We start from the raw sequence: 18,972 nt of genomic DNA on the forward strand, positions 1-18,972 counted from the left end.
CATGTATCTTTTCAACTTACGGTTTTTTCCTGGATATATGCCCAGCAGTAGGATTGCAGGGTCATATGGTAGCTCTGTTTTAGTTTTTTTTAAGGAACCCTCCATACCGTTCTCCATAATGGGGGGGAGGGGGTATCAAGTTACATTCCCAACAACAGTGTAGGAAGGTTCCTTTTTCTCCACACCCTCTTCAGCATTTATTGTCTGTAGACTTTTCAATGATGCCCATTCTGACCTGCGTGGGGTGATACTTCACTGTAGTTTTGATTTGCATTTCTCTAAGAATTAGTGCTGTTGAACATCTTTTCATGTGATTTTTGGCCATCTGCATGTCTTCTTTGGAGAAACGCTTTTTTAGTTGCGCTTTTTTTGTCTCCTTTAGTTTAGTGAACTTAGTGCCATAAAGCTACAAGGCAAAGCCGGTCTGTTTCTTTATTTGCAGAAGGCACAAGAGAATAGAAATACTTGAATGGAAGCTTTATTCCCAGTCTTCTCAATCCTGAAGATCTTGGAGTCCGAGGCAGTCTTTGGGACTTAAGTTGGGTTTCTCAGGATTTCCAAGGAAGACCCTGGATTGAGCATAAAATAAACCTTATTCTCAATAGACCCAGCACCAATTCAGTTGCCTCAGGGTCATTTAGACTAGAAAAAAAAAAAATGAAGTCTGGATTTGGGGGGAGAGTGCAGGAAATAAAGATGAAAATTGATCCTTGAGCCCACTTTGAAACAAAACTTGACCAACCATTTTGAATCAAAACATGGAAACAAAGCTGCAGACTCGGCTAGCTCTGATTTTTCCCCCAGAGCGTTCACACCTCAGGGGCAGAAAGACTGACAGTTCCCTGGTTCTCTGTGCCACTTCCAGATCATCACTCTCCAGTGTTCTTGGGGGAAGAAATAGTTCCTTTTAGGTCCATGCAAGTAGAATACACCCCCAGGCTTGCCTAGAGCCTAGCATCCCCTACTTCTTAGCTGCTGCTTCTAGTTCAGTGCAAATCTGGCCCCAACTCACATCGTCCCTCTCTGTTCCAGGTCTCCCATCAGACCAGAAGCACATCTGCATCCACAGATAAGACCAGTGCACACTGGCCTTTCAGTAACTGGACTCTTCATCTCCAACGTGCTTCTCCCTTTCATGTATTAACCTCCAAGGTCCCACCCTGGACCTTGTCATCACTTGAAACATTTTCTGTTCCAAAGTCACCTACTCAAGAACCCCTCTTTCTGAAGACAACAACATCTTCTCATTTCACAGTGACCACAGAGGTCCCATGACTTTTCCTAATTAATCTGCTGATCCTCTTTTTCTTCCTTCTTTCTTAAAGTTCCATAACCAGGTCATCCTTTCAGTAACACTCTTACCAGAACCCTTTCCATCAAGGTCACTGAGCAAAGCTCCGACTCTGGCTAAAACTAGCTATGTGCTTTCTCGGTGTCTGAGTGATGCTGGAGAGAAGCCGCAGCAGGGCAGCTTGGCCTCATCATAAATTGAGGGTCCTCGGCCCCACATGGGCCTTCAGAAAGCCTAGCACTTTTTCCTCAGTTTCTCCAGGTCAGCTTGGTCCCCAGTTCTCCACAAGTACTTCAAAATGCTGACTCCTCACACTTAGCGTTTTCTTCACTCTCAGCAGCTGAAACTTGAAGCAGTCAGATGGGAACTCCCTTAGCTTCTCTCCATCAAAGCCATAAACCAACAGCATCACCCCACTGCACCTGTATCTCAGGAGACAATGCTCTTCCTACGGAATGCTGATTCCTTTATATCTACAAACCATCCACGGCCATTTTCTAAGTTGTACTTTCCTCTAGAGTCAACAGTTCCTCTCATGTGGATCCTTCCTATCACCATTAAAACCTGTTCAAGTTTCTCTATTTGACAGAAAAAAACCATCCCTGGCCTTCATATTCTCCTCTAGTTCTCTGAGCCCTTCAGAGTCAAACCCCTTCCTTGAAAGAGAGCTCAGTATTTTCTACCTCCTTTTCTCCTTCTCGTTCCATGATCCGCCCTAACATGGATTATAGGAGCATCTCCACGCTCCCGAGAAGCAGCTCTATCCGAGGACACCAGTGACCTCAATGCCTTTTCAGTATTCATTTCACTCAGTTCAGTTGCTCAGTTGTGTCTGACTCTCTGTGACCCCATGAACCGCAGCACACCAGGCCTCCCTGTCTATCACCAACTCCCAGAGTCCACCCAAACCCATGTCCATCGAGTCAGTGATGCCATCCAACCATCTCATCCTCTGTCATCCCCTTCTCCTCCTGTCCTCAATCTTTCCCAGCATCAGGATCTTTTCAAATGAGTCAGCTCTTTGCATTAGGTGGCCAAAGTATTTGAGTTTCAGCTTCAGCATCAGTCCTACCAATGAACACCCAGGACTGATCTCCTTCAGAATGGACTGGTTGGATCTCCTTGCAGTCCAAGGGACTCTCAAGAGTCTTCTCCAACACCACAGTTCAAAAGCATCAGTTCTTCGGTGCTCAGCTTTCTTTATAGTCCAACTCTCACATCCATACATGACCACTGGAAAACCATAGCCTTGACTAGACGGACCTTTGTTGACAAAGTAATGTCTCTGCTTTTTAATATGCTGTCTAGGTTGGTCATTTCACTCAGTGGCTCTCAAATGGGGACAGTTTGTCTCCAGGGGATATTGAGCAATGTCTGGAGCTATCTGGCTGGGGAGAGGGTCCTTTGCATCTTGTGGGCAGAGGCCAAGGATGCTGCTAAACATTCTATAATGCACAGGAAAGCCCCCATAACAAAGAGAAATCCAGACCAAAATGTCAGCGGTGCTGAGGTTGACAAATCCTGAGATGACGACCCCTACAAAACTCGTAAAACTACTCACCACTTCATCTGTTTCTTAGCTTCCCTCTGGCCATGCTCCAGATTTTCTTTAGCCTCTCCAGCGCTCTCCTTTTGCAGCCATCTATTGATTCTCGAGTCACTGCCCCTTATTCCTTGGAGACTTAAGCCCTGGCTCACTGTTAACTTCTCCAACACACTACTCCAGACATAATTCTTAGGGATTTCTCTCTCCACAAATGTAATCCTTCCCACACCCTTTCCCTGTGGCTCCACCCTTTCTCAGCCTTGCATTCCCGAGCTCACAGCCCAAGCCTGTTCTGTACCACTTACTGCAACTTCACCTTCAATTATACACATCTGACTCTCCAACTCCAGCCTCCTATCTTTCCAGTTCACTCTCTTCAATACCACAAATTCCAAAAATTACCAAACCCCACTACAGACTAAATCTATTGATCCTACTCTCTTCTTCCTCGTGTCTGTGGTCTCTACTGTTACAAAGACCCTGCAACTCTCTCATCCTTATCTTCTTTTGCTGAACTGACCCCCAAATAAGTTAAATCAAGTTCTACCTACTCCACACCTGCTCCCCGCAAGCTGGACTTGAATAGGAAAAACAGCTGACCTCAGGTGGGCTCTTAGGGCCGCCAGGCCATCATGTTCCATTACCCAGTGCATTCACTCTCGGATGACTGTCTCATAACTTCTCTCTCTTCAGACCTCTTCATCTCTTTTCTTCCTCAACCTTAGCTAGGCTTTGTTTCCCATTTCATTGGTAAATGGGAAGCAATCAAGTAAAAACTTCAACAAGCTCCTACTAGTAAATCTACTGAACTGCTCCACCTGGGCCCCAACAAGCTGGCCTCCCTCCTGTCCCTAAGAATGAACCGTCTCTACAGCTATGGGGGGACACCCACCCCACCACCCCTTCTTGCCCTGTCAAGGTCATCATTCCAGAAATTCTTCCTCCTCACTCCTGTCTGATTCACCAGGGAAGCCCTCCCAAGGGTTACCCCTGAGAACTCAAATGTTGTCTGCCGTATCAGTAAACAAAGGATGTTCCATCACATGGCAGCCTCCTGGACAGTGAGCCCTGAGGGAACTCGGGATGGAGACAAACTGCTCACTGCCAAGCCCATCGGACAGCCAGCCGCTGCAGAGACCCCCGACGGTGCACCTGAGGAGGCGCAGGATGAGAAAACAGAAGATACTGGCCCCAGAGAGCTCAGGTGCATATCAAAGGGGTAGTTCCAGTGAGCCCAGACTCTTACTTTCTCTTACATAGCAAAGCACTAAATTCATTAATTTGAGATGTCTGGTATTTTCTCATTAAGACTGACCACTTGGTCTTTTGTTGCAAAAACTTCTGTATATCTTTGCTTGCCCGCTTGACTCTTCGGAGCAGTATCTGAGAGTTACTTGAGTTGCTGTCTCCTGGGCTTGAAGTCTTAAGATTAAGTCCACTGAATAAAACATAACTCTCAACTGTTAGGTTGTGCATTTTTTTTTCCCAGACAACATCCTCAAATAAGTTCCCAACTCAGAGTAAAACCAAAGTGTTTGCAATCACCTGTACAGTCCCCGCTAGCTACTATTCTCACCACCCTTCACTCTACTCCAGTCACACTGGCCTCCTTCCATTTCCTCAAACATTTCACCAACTCCCACATCAAGACCTTTGTGCATGTTCTTCTGTGTGCCCGGGATGCTCTTCATCTAGATTTCCAAAGAGTCTGCTCCAGCACCCCTGCTTCAGGCCTTTCCACGCATCACCTTCTCAGTGAGATATGCTTGTACACCTTGCTGAAAACCATAACCAACTCCCTGCACAACACACACAAATAATCCTTCCTTCTCTGAAGGATTTAATATCATCCTGTGTATTTTATTTTGTGTTTTATATCTGCACTACCAAAACGCAAGCTCCACACATGCAGAATGCTTTCTGTTTGTCCAACATAAGCCTTAAAATAGTAGATATCAAATAAATATTTGTTTAATGAATTAATATCTTAACTTTTCAGGGTCACATCTATCTTCACCTAGTTAAAGACAATCAAATTTGAATTTCAGGAAATCTTACTGTATTTTCTATTAAGTAGTACAGGCATGCTCAGTCATGGTCAAATCTTTGCAACTCCATGGACTGTAGCCCATCAGGCTCCTCTGTCCATGGAATTCTCCAGGCAAGAATGCTGGAGTAGGTTGCCACTTCCTTCCCCAGGGAATCTTCCCCACCCAGGGATCGAACCTGTGTCTCCTGCATTGCAGGTGTATTCTTTAACCACTGAGCCTCCAGGGAAGCCCTAGTGGTAGTATCCTCTCTCAAAAAGAGAATGCAGTTAAACAAAATTCCAAATAGCGTAAGTACTCTTCCCACATCCTTCTCTCTGCATAATCATGAGTGCTGAACTAAGGGAACATACCTGCTCCACTTTAATTCTCATCTTCCTGAGTCTGTCTTTTCTAAATTCTGTGGTTTCTCATCATCTTCCCTGATTTATCCTGTTATAATCCTATACTCTTTTGCCAGTCTAGACTTTTTCGTATTACTTATGCCAAATCTCATAGAAGCTAAACAAAGGAAACATCATCAACTGACATGAGATAAGGGATAATAAGAAGCCTGAAAGTGAAAGTCCTTCAGTTGTGTCTGACTTTTTGTGACCCCATGGAATTCTATACAGCCCTTGGAATTCTCCAGGCCAAAATACTGTAGTGGGTGACATTTCCCTTTTCCAGGGAATCTTCCCAACCCAGGGGTTGAACCCAGGTCTCCCACATTGTGGGTAGATTCTTTACCAGCTGAGCTGTCAGGGAAGTCCTGCCTCTAAAACATCCAGAGAGTCAGACAGAAATCTCAAGTTCTGGAAAAACTTGAACTATTTGAAACTTGAAAAACTCAAAAAAGAGGCTCTTATTCTCAAGACTTAAATCTTAAAATGTAATTTTTTAGCCCTGTTATTTCATTCCATGTGCTTCCATATTGACTGCAGCCTGGTTTCTATCCAGCTTGCTGCTGGATAGATCCGTGATTGCTAGATGAGAATTCCTCTCCATACCCTATCCTTCACCCCATGTATACTCAAGCAATCAGGCTCATGTGAGTTCCTGGGTTAGTGCCAACAGAGGCAGGGTTTCTACACAGAGCCTTGACCACTACCCAAACTTTCTGCCTATTAGCCCCCAACCCCCAGGTTTTTTCCTACTCCTTGGGGTTTGGAATCAACCTGGGGTCTGCTGGGCAGTCATGCCTGCTGCATCCCTGCACTGAAACATCATATCGCCTTTGCTCTCAACTATATCTGGGAATGGGGACACTAGTGGGAGCCTGGGATGCCCCATGTCTGTGCTGCCATTCTGCAGGGCCACCCTTATCTGCTCTGTCACCATGTGAATGGTTTCCCATCCCTGGTTCTAACCAGACTGCCTAGTGCTGTAGTCTCCACTTCTCAGTGTGAACTCTACACGTTTATCTGGGTCTCTGGTACTCAGTCCCCAGCCTCACTTTGGTTGATCCCCTTCTTCAGACTGATACCTGTTATCTTGCACCCCATCTACATTCAGGGTCCGGGTCCCAAAATGATAGTCACCAATCACATGGTCACAGAGCATCCAACCATGCCACCATTTACTCGATGAGATTCCTCTGGAACTAACTGCTTTGAAAATTCCTAATGTGATGAATTATAGTTTACTGACACAGTGAACAGAAAATGTCAGCAAAGATAGCAATGTCAGAGACAAAAAACCAGCATGGAGCTGTACAGCTCAAATGTACACTATGCTACACGTCGATTATACCGCCATGAAAACTGGGGAAAGAACAGAATGGGAAAATATTTGGGATAAAATATTAAGTTAACAAAGCAGTCATAATGCAGATTTTTATTGTGCTTGAACAAAAAACCAAACCACAACTGAGGTGGTTTTCCACCACAATGAGGTCACCAAGGGACTCTCTGAAAGGTTAGTCTTTAGCCAAGACTCTTTCACTTTGACCATCACCCACACATGCATCTCACCTCAGAGCGGCTCGATGTCCAGTTTCAACATGTTCCCAGCTCCTCACAAGTTTGGGGTGAAAACAACTCATGCACCAGTGTCCACATCTCCACTTACCCCTTAACATGTCAGCATGGTTCAGCTAACCTCACCCACTTCAACCTGCAGAGTGGAGTGGGAGGTAGGGACGAGCAGCACGAGATCACGAGACAACACGTGATCATGAGATCACGGCCCTACAAGGTAGCCGTTGTCTGCAGGCACAGAAGGGGCTCACGAGAGCATTTCCTACCCACGATTTACACAGATAATACAATGGTACTTTGTTCGACTAGTCACATTACAGACACCTGGGCTGGGAAGGAAACCTTTAATGTCCTTATCATGCCGCAAGGAGCACTGTTTTCAGGACTTGTTTCAAATGAAAGAAAGACAACAGCTGAAGGAAACAAAGTAATAGCGGTAATAATTCTGTGCTCCCCCTTGGTCAAACGATATAAATACACTCCACTGTATAAAAACACAGCTCTGGAGCCTTCTAAAATCTGAACTATTTGAGGATAAGGCCTGAGTAAACATGGTCTAAGACTTACTTTATTTCAGTTCAACTCAGCAAACTGCGGCTGGACCTTCCAAAATGCCACCCTGAGAAGAACAGAATACGGATTCCTCAGTTCCTTTTATTCTACTCTGCCTTTTCTGCTTTCAGTTTTGCTTTGTCTTTGGGCTCATTTTGCTCCCAAATTTGCACTGCTGTCACTGTCCTAATTTAAGATTTTGGTTTGGGTCAACTTACCCGACTCTGTCCTGGCATGTTCCCAATCGGCCTCCCTACCCAACAAGAGCCATCCATTCTTACTGATGCTGTAACTTTCTGTCTACAAAAGAGGCTTCCCTTAAATATCACACCGGGTTCCCCTGAGAGCCCTATTCTCAAGGTGGCTTCTATATCTCCTGTTTTTTTTACCATGGAGACCGCAGTTTGGGGAATAGATGTTTACCGTGGAACTGGGAGACCATGGGCTAGACTGATGCTGAGGAGAAAACACGAACAGCTATACACATGCTACGAAAGATGCAGCAGGTAATGAGCATCAGACATGTGAAAGTCTATCAGTTCCGTCACTCAGTCGTGTTGGACTCTTTGTGACTCCATGGACTGCAGCGCGCCAGGCCTCCCTGTCCATAACCGACTCCTGGAGCTCACTCAAACTCATGTCTATCGAGTCGGTAATGCCATCCAACCATCTCATCCTCTGTCGCCCCCTCCTTCTCCCGCCTTCAATCTTTCCCAGCATCAGGGTCTTTTCAAATAAGTCAGTTCTTTGCATCAGGTGGCCAAAGTATTGGAGTTTCAGCTTCAGCATCAGTCCTTTCAATGAATATTCAGGATTGATTTCCTTTAAGATAGACTGGTTGGATCTCCTTGGAGTCCAACGGACTCTCAAGAGTTTTCTCCAACACTACAGTTCAAAAGCATCAATTCTTTGGCACTTAGACATCTTTATGGTCCAATTCTCACATCCATACACGAATACTGGAAAAACCATAGCTTTGACTAGACAGACCTTTGTTGGCAAAGTGATGTCTCTGCTTTTTAATATGCTATCTAGGTTGGTCATAACTTTTCTTCCAAGGAGCAAGCATCTTTTAATCTCATGGCTGCAGTCACCATCTGTAGTGATTTTGAAGCTCAAGAAAATAAAGTCTGTCACTGTTTCCACTGTTTCCCCATCTATTTCCCATGAAGTGATGGGACTGGATGCCATGATCTTAGTTTTCTGAATGTTGAGTTTTAAGCCAACTTTTTCACTCTCCTCTTTCACTTTCATTAAGAGGCTCTATAGTTCTTCAATTTCTGCCATAAGTGTGGTCATCTGCATATCTGAGGTTATTTATATTTCTTCCAGCAATCTTGATTCCAGCTTGTGCTTCATCCAGTTCACGATTTATCATGATGTACTCTGCATATAAGTTAGATAAGCAGAGTGATAATATACAGCCTTGACAAACTCCTTTCCCGATTTGGAACTAGTCTGTTGTTCCATGTCCAATTCTAACTTGCTTCCTGACCTGCATACAGATTTCTCAAGAGGCAGGTCAAGTGGTCTGGTATTCCCATCTCTTGAAGAATTATCTACTGCTTGCTGTGATCCACACAGTCAAAGGCTTTGGCATAGTCAATAAAACAAAAGTACATGTGAAAGTCTATAAAACACAAGAAAATCACAGATTCCTCCCTGAACACAATGTGAACACACAATCAGAGAAAGATACTAGCCAGGACATGGAGATCTTATATCAGCCACTCAAATAAGGAAACTCTGATTAACAATTTCAGCACCATCATGTGGTCTACAGAAATGACTCTAGATATTCTTTAAGGCATGACAGCGGAAAACAAAAATATGGAGACTTAACCTAAAAATCTCCTTTCAGTGTGGGTATTGTAAGATTCATTGTTAAGACAAGGGTCCCCAAAAGGAAGCATAGCCTATGATCTTTGAGTTCCACCCCTGGTCATTCTAGCCTAGTCTCACCAGTCTTCACACTTTGATAAGGGAAAAGTGGTGGGTTAGCAATGAAGGTGGAAGAAGATTAGCAGTGTAATTCCCAGTAGACTGTAGCAAAGACACTGCTGAGGCATGCCAATTTCAAACATCATTGTTACATACTGAAGTCTGTTTTATTTTCACACGGGGAACTGGTGTGGACAATGTATGTGTTTACCAGGCATACTGACATCTTACTGCATACAGCTCTTTTTAGAGCTGCACACACATTGCTTAAAGATTATCAGTGAAAAGCAGTTAAGAAAATAACAGAAAAGGGCCAGCTCCATAAGTCTGTGTGAGTATCATACTCAAACATGAAAAAAAAAATCTGTGTCAATTCTCCTTTGGGGCCGTAATAGCAGAAATCGGAAAAACCAAAAACTGCTCTGCTACTTTAAGATGTGGGAATATTGGTGAGCAGTCACAATTTTGCTTCGCTGAAAATCTCGCTGAATATAATAGGGAAGTCATTGAATACTATGTCTTTCTATTATATCCAAGTGATTTTCACAGTAGGCAATCTGCTAGTACACCACAGGAGTCCCACACTTTGAAATAAAACGGCACCGTGGATAGAGTCTCATATGTGGCCCCTTTTCAGTCCAGAGCCCTGCCTAGTTTCCTTACTCTTGGCTGAATGGCGGGGGCGATCCTTAAAGAATCAATGAGAAGAAAGAAACCACATCATGAGGTGGGGTGGGCTTTTTTTTTTTTTTTTTTGTCACTATCAATAATAACTGTGCTCTGCCAATTACTGGAGAGGTGATTATATATCGTATTTCAAAAATAAATTTGAAAAACAGATTTTTTTCCATTGCTAATGTGGTGGACAAGCCATGTGCAGCAGGGGGCAAAAAGTAAATCTAGGTGCCTCCTGGCATGCTCTGCTCACACATCTGGTGCAGTAACATGGTACATGAGTCAGAGAAACGCTTCTTCCCATCCCCCTCTTCAAAGAGCGCAATATAAAATCCAGTCAAGGACATTCTGTACCAAGCATCCTATGTGCTCCATTTTCTTTAAACAAGGCATGAATACAATCCCAGTAGCACCTAATAAGATTTTTAATTCCTTGAGGGTAGGAACCATGGCTGATTTTTAATGAGTCTAATTTAGTGAGAGCATTTAGTCCCCCTCTTAGCAGAAACAACCAATAGCATAGCCCTACAAGACGTACCCATACAGGTTGTGTGACTGAAAACTCCAGAATGAAACATGAATCGGACTGGTCAACGTCCTGGATGTGCTCACTAGACTGGCTTCCAGGGTTATTGATAGCAGAAACTGTAGTAAGGGTGTCAGTGAATAAAGGGGGAGTTTTAGAAACATGATGCCATTTTACTGCAGAGTTCTCATTCATCATTACAAGCAGTGTGAAGAGCGGGCTTACGGTGCATGATGCTAAGACACTACTTCAGGAACCTGCTCCCCAGAGGACCAGAGCTTTGCACACACATTCCTACCAGCCAGACCTGGGCCAGACCTAGATCCCCTGAAACCAAGAATTCAGTTTAAGACAAACAAACCCTCTTTCTCTAGGTAACTGATACAAATTTAAGATAGAGTAAGTAGTACTCACAAACTCTGGGGTTCGGAAGTCCTGCTGACTTTTCAATGATCCAAAACCAGAGACATTTGTCTGTTCAAGGTTTTCCAAGGCTGAAAAGAAACAAACGGAAAAATAAATGAGCATGAACTTTCATTGACTTACATACTTTTTTTTTTTCACTTTAAGTCAGCAGCATCAGATTAACAACCCTGCCTCTGGCACGCTTACAAATTGACATTATTTAATGCTTTCAGGTACCAGGACACTCAAAATCTTCAGCAGCTGTTTCATCTATTGGACAATGCCATGTTTATATTAGGTCTTAAAATGCTCTGGGCTAGATCTACCATGGAAAATCATTTAGCTTCTACATGTAAGGACACGGCAACTAAATGTTATACAATTCTAGTTCAGGAAAACTTTAGCCTACTGATGTCCTTTTTTCCTCTACTATGTCTCAGGAAGCTGATGTGAAATCATTTTAGGGTAGCAATTTCAAAATCTGCTGAAAAGCACTATCTAATAGAAATATACTGGGAGCCAAACAAAATGTTCTAGTAGCTACATTAAGAAAAATAAATAGGTAAAATTATTTTTAGCAATAAGATTTATTTAACCTGATATACCTAGATTATCATTTCAACATGTATATTCAATATAAAAATTATTAGTTAAATATTTTACATTTGTGGTTATTAGTCTTATACTCACAACATCTCAGCGTGAACTAGCCACATTTCAAAACCTCAATAACTTCATGGGACCAGTGGTTACTACAGTGGACAGCACAGTTAGAGAGATAAAGAAGCCAAATTCAGAGAATGGGTCATTCTGCAAGACACTAGTCTCCTCTTGTAAACAAGTTCTCGATGTGAATAAAAGGGACTGTTCCAGATTAAACCACATTAAGAGAACAAAACAATCATCTGAAGTGTTTGGTTCTGGGCTGGATCCTGCTTTAAACGATCCAGATATGAAAGACTTCCAAACAAAATCAGGAAAATTTGAATATTCATTAAGCATTGGATTATATTAATATCAATAAGTGTGATTTGCAATTTTGGCCATGTAGGAAAATGTTCTTAGTTAAATAAACTAACATAAATAATCTTAAATATTATTAAGCATTTAAATAATCTCATGTATCAACAGATCCAGCCTCTTCAACAAATCAATGACATGAAATATGTAGAGTATTAGAGATTTGAAGAACCCTAAGGAGCTTCAAACAGTGTTCTGTGACAACCTAGAGGGGTAGGATGAGCTGGGATGTGAGACAGGAACATACATATACCTATGGTTGATTCACACTAATGCATGGCAAAAACCAATACAGTATTGTGAAGCAATTATCTTTCAATTAAAAATAAATAAATTAAAAAAAAAATAAAGAGCCCTAAGGAACAGAACTCCAGTGTGTGTTTTTTCCCATGCCAACAAACAATTAATTCTGACATGATCTATCTGAACTGCACAGCGTATGTATGGCCTCAAGACTGCCCCCACTGCAGATGCCAATTGGAAGTTCAGGTTGCTACCTGTGCTTCTGACTAACCAGCTATATAAATCAGAGGTTCCCACCACCCTCTCCTCAGGTTCAATTAATTTGTTAAGAGTGGCTCACAAAATTCAGAGACACATTTACTCACACTTACCAGTGTGTTACCAAGGATGTTATAAAGGCTAGAGATGCACAGCCAGATGAAGAGGTACAGGGGAAAGGGGTGTGGGAACAGGGGCAGAGCTTCCACACCTTTCTAGGTGCACCGCTCTCCCCACATCTCCATATGTTCCCTAACCTGAAGCTCTCCAAATCTGGTCCTTTGGGGTTTTTATATGTGTATACATGAAAGTCACTCAGTTGTTTTTGACTCCGTGAACCCGCGGACTATACAGTCCATGGAATTCTCCAGGCCACAATACTGGAGTGAGTAGCCTTTCCCTTTTCCAGGCGATCTTCCCAAAACAGGGATCGAACCTTCCCCCACATTGCAGGCAGATTCTGAGCCACAAGGTAAGCCCAATGGAGGCTTCATTACAGAGGCATGATTGATTGATGATCAGTGGCCACTGGCAACTGATTCAATTTGTCCTCTCCCCTAGCCAGGGGCCAGGGAGGTGGAACTGAAAATTTATATCCTCAAATCACTTCGTGGGTTCCCCAGGTAGCCAGCCCCTTGGTTACCTAGGGGCTATCAGAAGACCTTATTAACATAGTAAAAGGCATCTTTATCCCTCTCATCACTTAGGAAATTCCAAGTGTTTTTTAAAAAGGAGCTCCATGGGAGTTCCCCAGAGTCTAGTGGTTTGGGTTCCAGGCTCTCACTGCTTCCATCCCTGGTCAGGGAACTAAAATCCCACAAGCCACAAGGTATGGTCAAAAATAAATAAATTTAAATAAATAAATAAGTTGCCCTTGGGACTTCCCTGGTGGTCCAGTGGTTAAGACACTGTGCTTCTAATGCAGGGGATGAGGGTTCAATCCCTGATTAGGGAAATAAGATCCCACATTGCACAGCATGACCAAAAAATTTTAAAAAAAAAGCTCTGTGCCAAGAACCAAGGAAGAGTAAATACACACTTATTACAAATCACAATATCTCAACAACCACTAGCTACATGTGGTATTCAACTGGATCCTAACTTCAAGAAACTAGCTGTAAAGGTTTTTGTTTATCAAAACTAGGGAGACTGAGCATGGAATAAGCATTAAGTTATGTTAAATTACTTTTAATGTTATGAAATGTAGTGACTTTTAATTGCATAGTAATTTAAAAAAATCCATTAGAGGATTTTATGAACAAAAAGGCTAGGTTCCTACAGAATCAGAAAAATTCCCTTCAATGGCCCAAAGGACAGCTGGGTATGTATAGGTGAGGGTCACTAAGAGATCTCTAAGTGATTGTTTAACAAAACCAAACTATCAGTCAACAATTCAGCTACTTAGCTTTGGCACTTTACTACCCCAGTATCGGGATTAGATCTCAGGTTCACTCAGAATCTTGCCCGCTATAATCCTATGAATTGTAATCCTATGGATTGCAAGAAAGTGCCAGTAGAAGAGGACACAAACGATTCTAATGCTTCTGGAAAACTGAGTTCATCACAGTGAACCAAAGCAAAAACAAGAAACAGATGAGGGGAGCCAAGCAAGGCTTACAGAGCTGAGATCTGAGCCAAAAGTAAGGTGCCTGCTCCTGAGAACTCTGGTGGACGACAGCAAGTACCGCAGTCTGTTACACTCAGGGAACTGGAATAAACTGGTTATTTCAACATCAGACCAAGAGTTGTCCAACATAATTACATGCTTGCAGATCACCTTTAAAAGCTGTCAAAATATATGTTTAGACTAGTTGGCTATGAGGATGGGTTATCAACTGGTGTTTTGTAGTTTGGTTTAGAGCAAAAAGAAAAGATCTAACCTTTTCACTGAAGTAAAATAGATATTGAATAAATTATATCTGTGGTATTTATGATTCATCTTTTTTTTCTGGCAGAACTAGCAAGTCAATGAAACATAATACTACAGGTATTTTTTTTTTAAATGATTACCATCAATCTGATGGAATGACTTGATTTTGCATCTTATCTGTATTCTTTTATAAATAGATGCTCAGTTTATCCATTATGTACCTGGGGTCAGCAGATGGGACAGAGCTGCTATCGGTGATTTTTTCTTTTAAATGAAAGGATAAGCTTAAGAAAGTACAAATTTTGCCTAAACACAGAGAAGAAAGCAGATGTATTACCCAGATGTTCTATCAAATTTAAGGCATCTATGCAGCTTGACAGTATTTGAGGGAGAATATATAGAACTATTTACAGTTTCAGTTATTCTGCTGGTAATGGAAACTAATAGATTCACTAGTTAATGTCAATGCAAAGGAGAAACTGTAAATTTAAGTGAATAAAACAGAAAGTTACTGAAACATCTAGGTAGAACAAAGCTGCAGCTGTTGCTCTCATGACCTAATGCAGTACTGAGAAGCAAATGATTTATGATGCTAATATGATAATTATACTTCCCTACTAAGGGGCTCCGGTTACTGTTTGACATTCTCATTTCTGGTAATCTAACATAGTTGAAAAAGTTCATTTCTCAGCAAAAATAAAATAGTCAGAATCAAGGTGACACTTTGAGGGCTTTTTATCAAAATAGGTGCAAAATCAGAGGGAAAAATTCTAAAAAGGCAAAAATGTTCATTTTGTTTCCTTCTTGATATAAGTCATTTTAAAATGTAATATTTGGGAATGCATTTTTAGCATTGCCATAATGCCTCACTTTGTACTACAGAAGTACCTCCTTGAATGGTATCATGATTAGCTCATTTAGTTCTGGCACTTGGAATATAAAAAGCACGTGGGACTTCTCTGTTATCTGTTCATCAGAGCTGCTGAGAAAACTGGTTATTCTATGAAAAGTCTTTGCTTTGACATGTCAATAACATTTTGTATGGATGTGAAATTAAAGTTCAATTGGAAATCAGGTTCAACAAATATTCATTGCCCGGTTTACACATATTTTGCACAGTCATTGTCTTCTTAGGCCCTGGGGATATCAAGAAGAACCAAAGTTGCCTCTTCTTGAGTAAAGGCATTTGAAGCATGATAAATGCTATTTTTAGGATAATTAGTTAAGTGCTAGGCTAGACAGACTAATGGAGTATTGTAGGACTACCAAAGAAAACACAATATGCACAGATATCAACTGATATATTACTGGTAAAACTCAAATAATTGAGGATTTGGTCAAAAGAAATCCACTATTTAGTTTTCCTAACTTTATGAATCACATAACAATTAGTTTAAAATTTTAAAAAAATAGTTTTAAAATTTTTATCAATGCAGTTACTATAGTAAGATTAAAGGAATAAAGTCATTGGTGGTACTAGCTGTGACATCCATGAAGGGCCCAATAGAAATGTGTAGAAGTCCACTCACAATAATGGGTTAATAAGAAAACAGTAGAAACCTCAGCAGAAAGTTGCAGGTCACCTGATTACTTGTCCATCAATCAGAAATGGAAATCAGTCCAACTGCAAAATGAAGAGAAAACTTCTACAGCAAAGATGAGTAAGATTTACTTAAAATGTGTAATAAAAAGATCCATAATCTGCATTTTATAATTTAGATAATCTATCATCCATCAGAAAACACAAAATGACCTCACGAGAACCTCATGGGTAAGACTCAGAGTGCCTGCTAAGCACTGCCCCTGCAATAAAAGTAATCAGAATTAGGCATACACACAGCATCAGTACAGCCGGTCATTGGGTTCAAATGACATATTCTTTATGGTGACTGGTCATGACTGAAATCATCAGAGAGACAGCAGAGAAAAACAGACCACAGCCAGGTGCAAAGGGCATGAATTAAGGAGACTGACTGGGTTGATCTGCAACTTAGCTGCATGATCCTGGGCAATGACCTATTCTCAGTTTATCTGAAACTAGTGATAAAATTACTACCCCTGGTTATCCCACAGGTTGCACAAGGAACACGAATGACAATTCAAAAACATGTTGTAAAAAAATAAAACATGATCTAAACATAAATTAAGTTCCTGTACACAGAACCTAATCATACCAGGTCATGATATGATTATATCATATATAACCATTATATCATATATAATATATAATTATATCTTTATATCATGATATAAAGAAATGTAAACAGAATCTTCCTGGGTGTATTATAAAATGTCTGGCACTTCTAAAGGTTTGATCTTACTTCATCTTCTTTTTATCCTTGTTTTCACAGATGATGAAAAATTGCAGGTTATTAGTTGCCTGAAATCAACCACTAAAACTGATATAATGGGAATCTAATTCCAAAATTGTACATCTTTTTTAATATACTAATGTCTCCTAAACTGCTCTAAATAATTCCAAGAAGCTCTCTAATGCTAAATATTAGTTGATAAGAAATTAAATTAGCACTGTGAGTATAAGTCAGAAGTTTCTTGAAAAGCAAATAATTTAAAAAATGCAGTGAAATTTATTGATATAGCATTCACAATTAGAAGAATTAATAGAAAAGCTCCACAAAATAAACAAATACAATATTCTGACAAGTAATTAAAGATATTCATGTGCCAAGGATGGAGCTAAGCAATATGAGTACAGATATCAGGATGAAGATGGCAAAGAAATTGTCCTCAGGAATCCCATGATTTAGTGAATGTACAATTGAAGAAATATTAAAAGAATGGCCCATATCACCTTAGGATATGAAGATACATTCACATATTCAGATTGGGCAGGATGTCTAGTGATCTGCCAGGTAGTCCTATACCTGAAACTCTCTTTGCCCACTGGACTACAAGTCTATGAAAACTGGATATTGGCACATATCTAATATTTGACCTGAATATCAACACCCACCAGCCACTATTTTTAAAGCAACCACACACTTGGACCACCATTTCCTGTCACTCCATAATATCCAGATATAATGCAGGCTTGCCCAGTCTCCATCCCCACACCACCTAAGGCTAAGCCTACACCCTACGTCTATCATCCTATGGTATCATACTTGGTCTCCAGGTTCCAGTGTCTCTTCCTCTGGCCTCAGTTTTACAGGATCTACTGAATTTTGATAACAGCTAAGTGAAAATCTCTTTTCCCTATTTCCAGAGGCTGTAAATTTACAGATTATAGGCCTCAAAATATTAACTGCAATTCTAAAATGGGGCCAAAGAGTCATTATCAATGAAAAGAAAGTTAATAATGAAATATAAAACACAAAGACAGGAGAATTTCTTTCCAGGCTAAGATGGCTGTGCTCTACTACCCAGGGCAATGGGCTTGATTCATAAAACCTCTACGCAGTATAACCCTGTGGCTTCAGGCACATCCATCAACCCATCAACCTTAAGTCTCAGTTTCCTCACCATTAAAATGTAGATTATAATACCTACAGGCTCTGGTGGCTCAGATAGTTAAGAATCTGCGTGCAATGTAGGAGACCCAGGTTCTATCCCTGAGTTGTGAAAATCCCTGGAGAACGGAATGGCTACCTACTCTAGTATTCTTGCCTGGAGAATTCCATGGACAGAGGAGCCTAGCAGGCTACAGTCCATGGAGTCGCAAATAGTTGGACATGACTAAGTGACTAACATTTTCACTTTCTATAATACCTACATCAGAAAGTGAAAAATAAACTAACTGATACATATATAAAAGTGACTTGAAGACTGTTAAATATTAATACTATGTAACTACTTTTTAAAAATTTCATTCTTTAATAAATTTTGTCATCCTTTACCTTGTTAGGCACCCATTTTTCCTTCTGACTTTTTAGGTTGATTATCCCTACCAATCATTCTCTTTTTTAATATAATAAAAGAAGTTTAAACATAGAAAAAGGTAACACTAATTCAGCAAATATTTTTGAATGACCTCAATGTGAATCAGGAAATGTTTCCTCACTTTCCTGAATCTGGATGGATCAGTCTCTTACCACAGCTTTTACGAGCATATAAACTCAACGACCATACTATTTAAATGAAAAAAACTGTGGAATTCTCCTCTAATCATTCCTGGAATGCAAATTCCAAATTGAATTTCATGGATTCATTTAGAGTTCTGGTTTTCTCATCCTCAGAAAGATAAAAGTGTGCACCCCGACCTCTCAGATAATTCTGGAAGTGAAAAAAAATAGCTAGTGAGAAGAAGGAAACAAAAAAAAACACTCACGGATATGTAAAATTTGTTAGGGCAAGAACTTTCCTTTTTTCTTGGAGTCATGACTGGGACCTAGTACTATTAATACCTACCCATCAAGTAATTTAGAAAATTAATAAATACACTCCCTACATTATGGTAAAAACTGCCTTGTTTCAGAGTTCTCCCTGTTGTATCTGCCTTCTTGATTAATGTATTAGCATCAATTCAACCACCCAAACTAGAGTTGGGCCGTTTTTTACTTTTCTTTTCCCCATTTTTGATATTTGGTCAGTCATCAAGTTTTATCCTTTTTATATTCAACCTTAAAGTACATTTGGTCTAGAATGCACTTCCTCTCACCTCCATTTTACCTTTTGTTTA

General features: G+C 40.8%; 1 protein-coding gene across 2 annotated transcripts in view; it reads right to left on the minus strand.

Annotated features, from left to right (window-relative positions):
* ANO6 (anoctamin 6) overlaps positions 1-18,972 on the minus strand; it is a 234,369-nt gene that overhangs the window by 127,693 nt on the left and 87,704 nt on the right. For both annotated transcript variants that reach the window (XM_010833117.1, XM_010833118.1), the window contains one exon: positions 10,952-11,031. In XM_010833117.1, coding sequence (XP_010831419.1) covers positions 10,952-11,031 — 80 coding nt within the window. The remainder of the gene's footprint in view (positions 1-10,951; positions 11,032-18,972) is intronic.

Source organism: Bison bison, unplaced genomic scaffold (assembly GCF_000754665.1).
Source record: "Bison bison bison isolate TAMUID 2011002044 unplaced genomic scaffold, Bison_UMD1.0 scf7180017862984, whole genome shotgun sequence".
Lineage (NCBI taxonomy): Eukaryota > Metazoa > Chordata > Mammalia > Artiodactyla > Bovidae > Bison > Bison bison.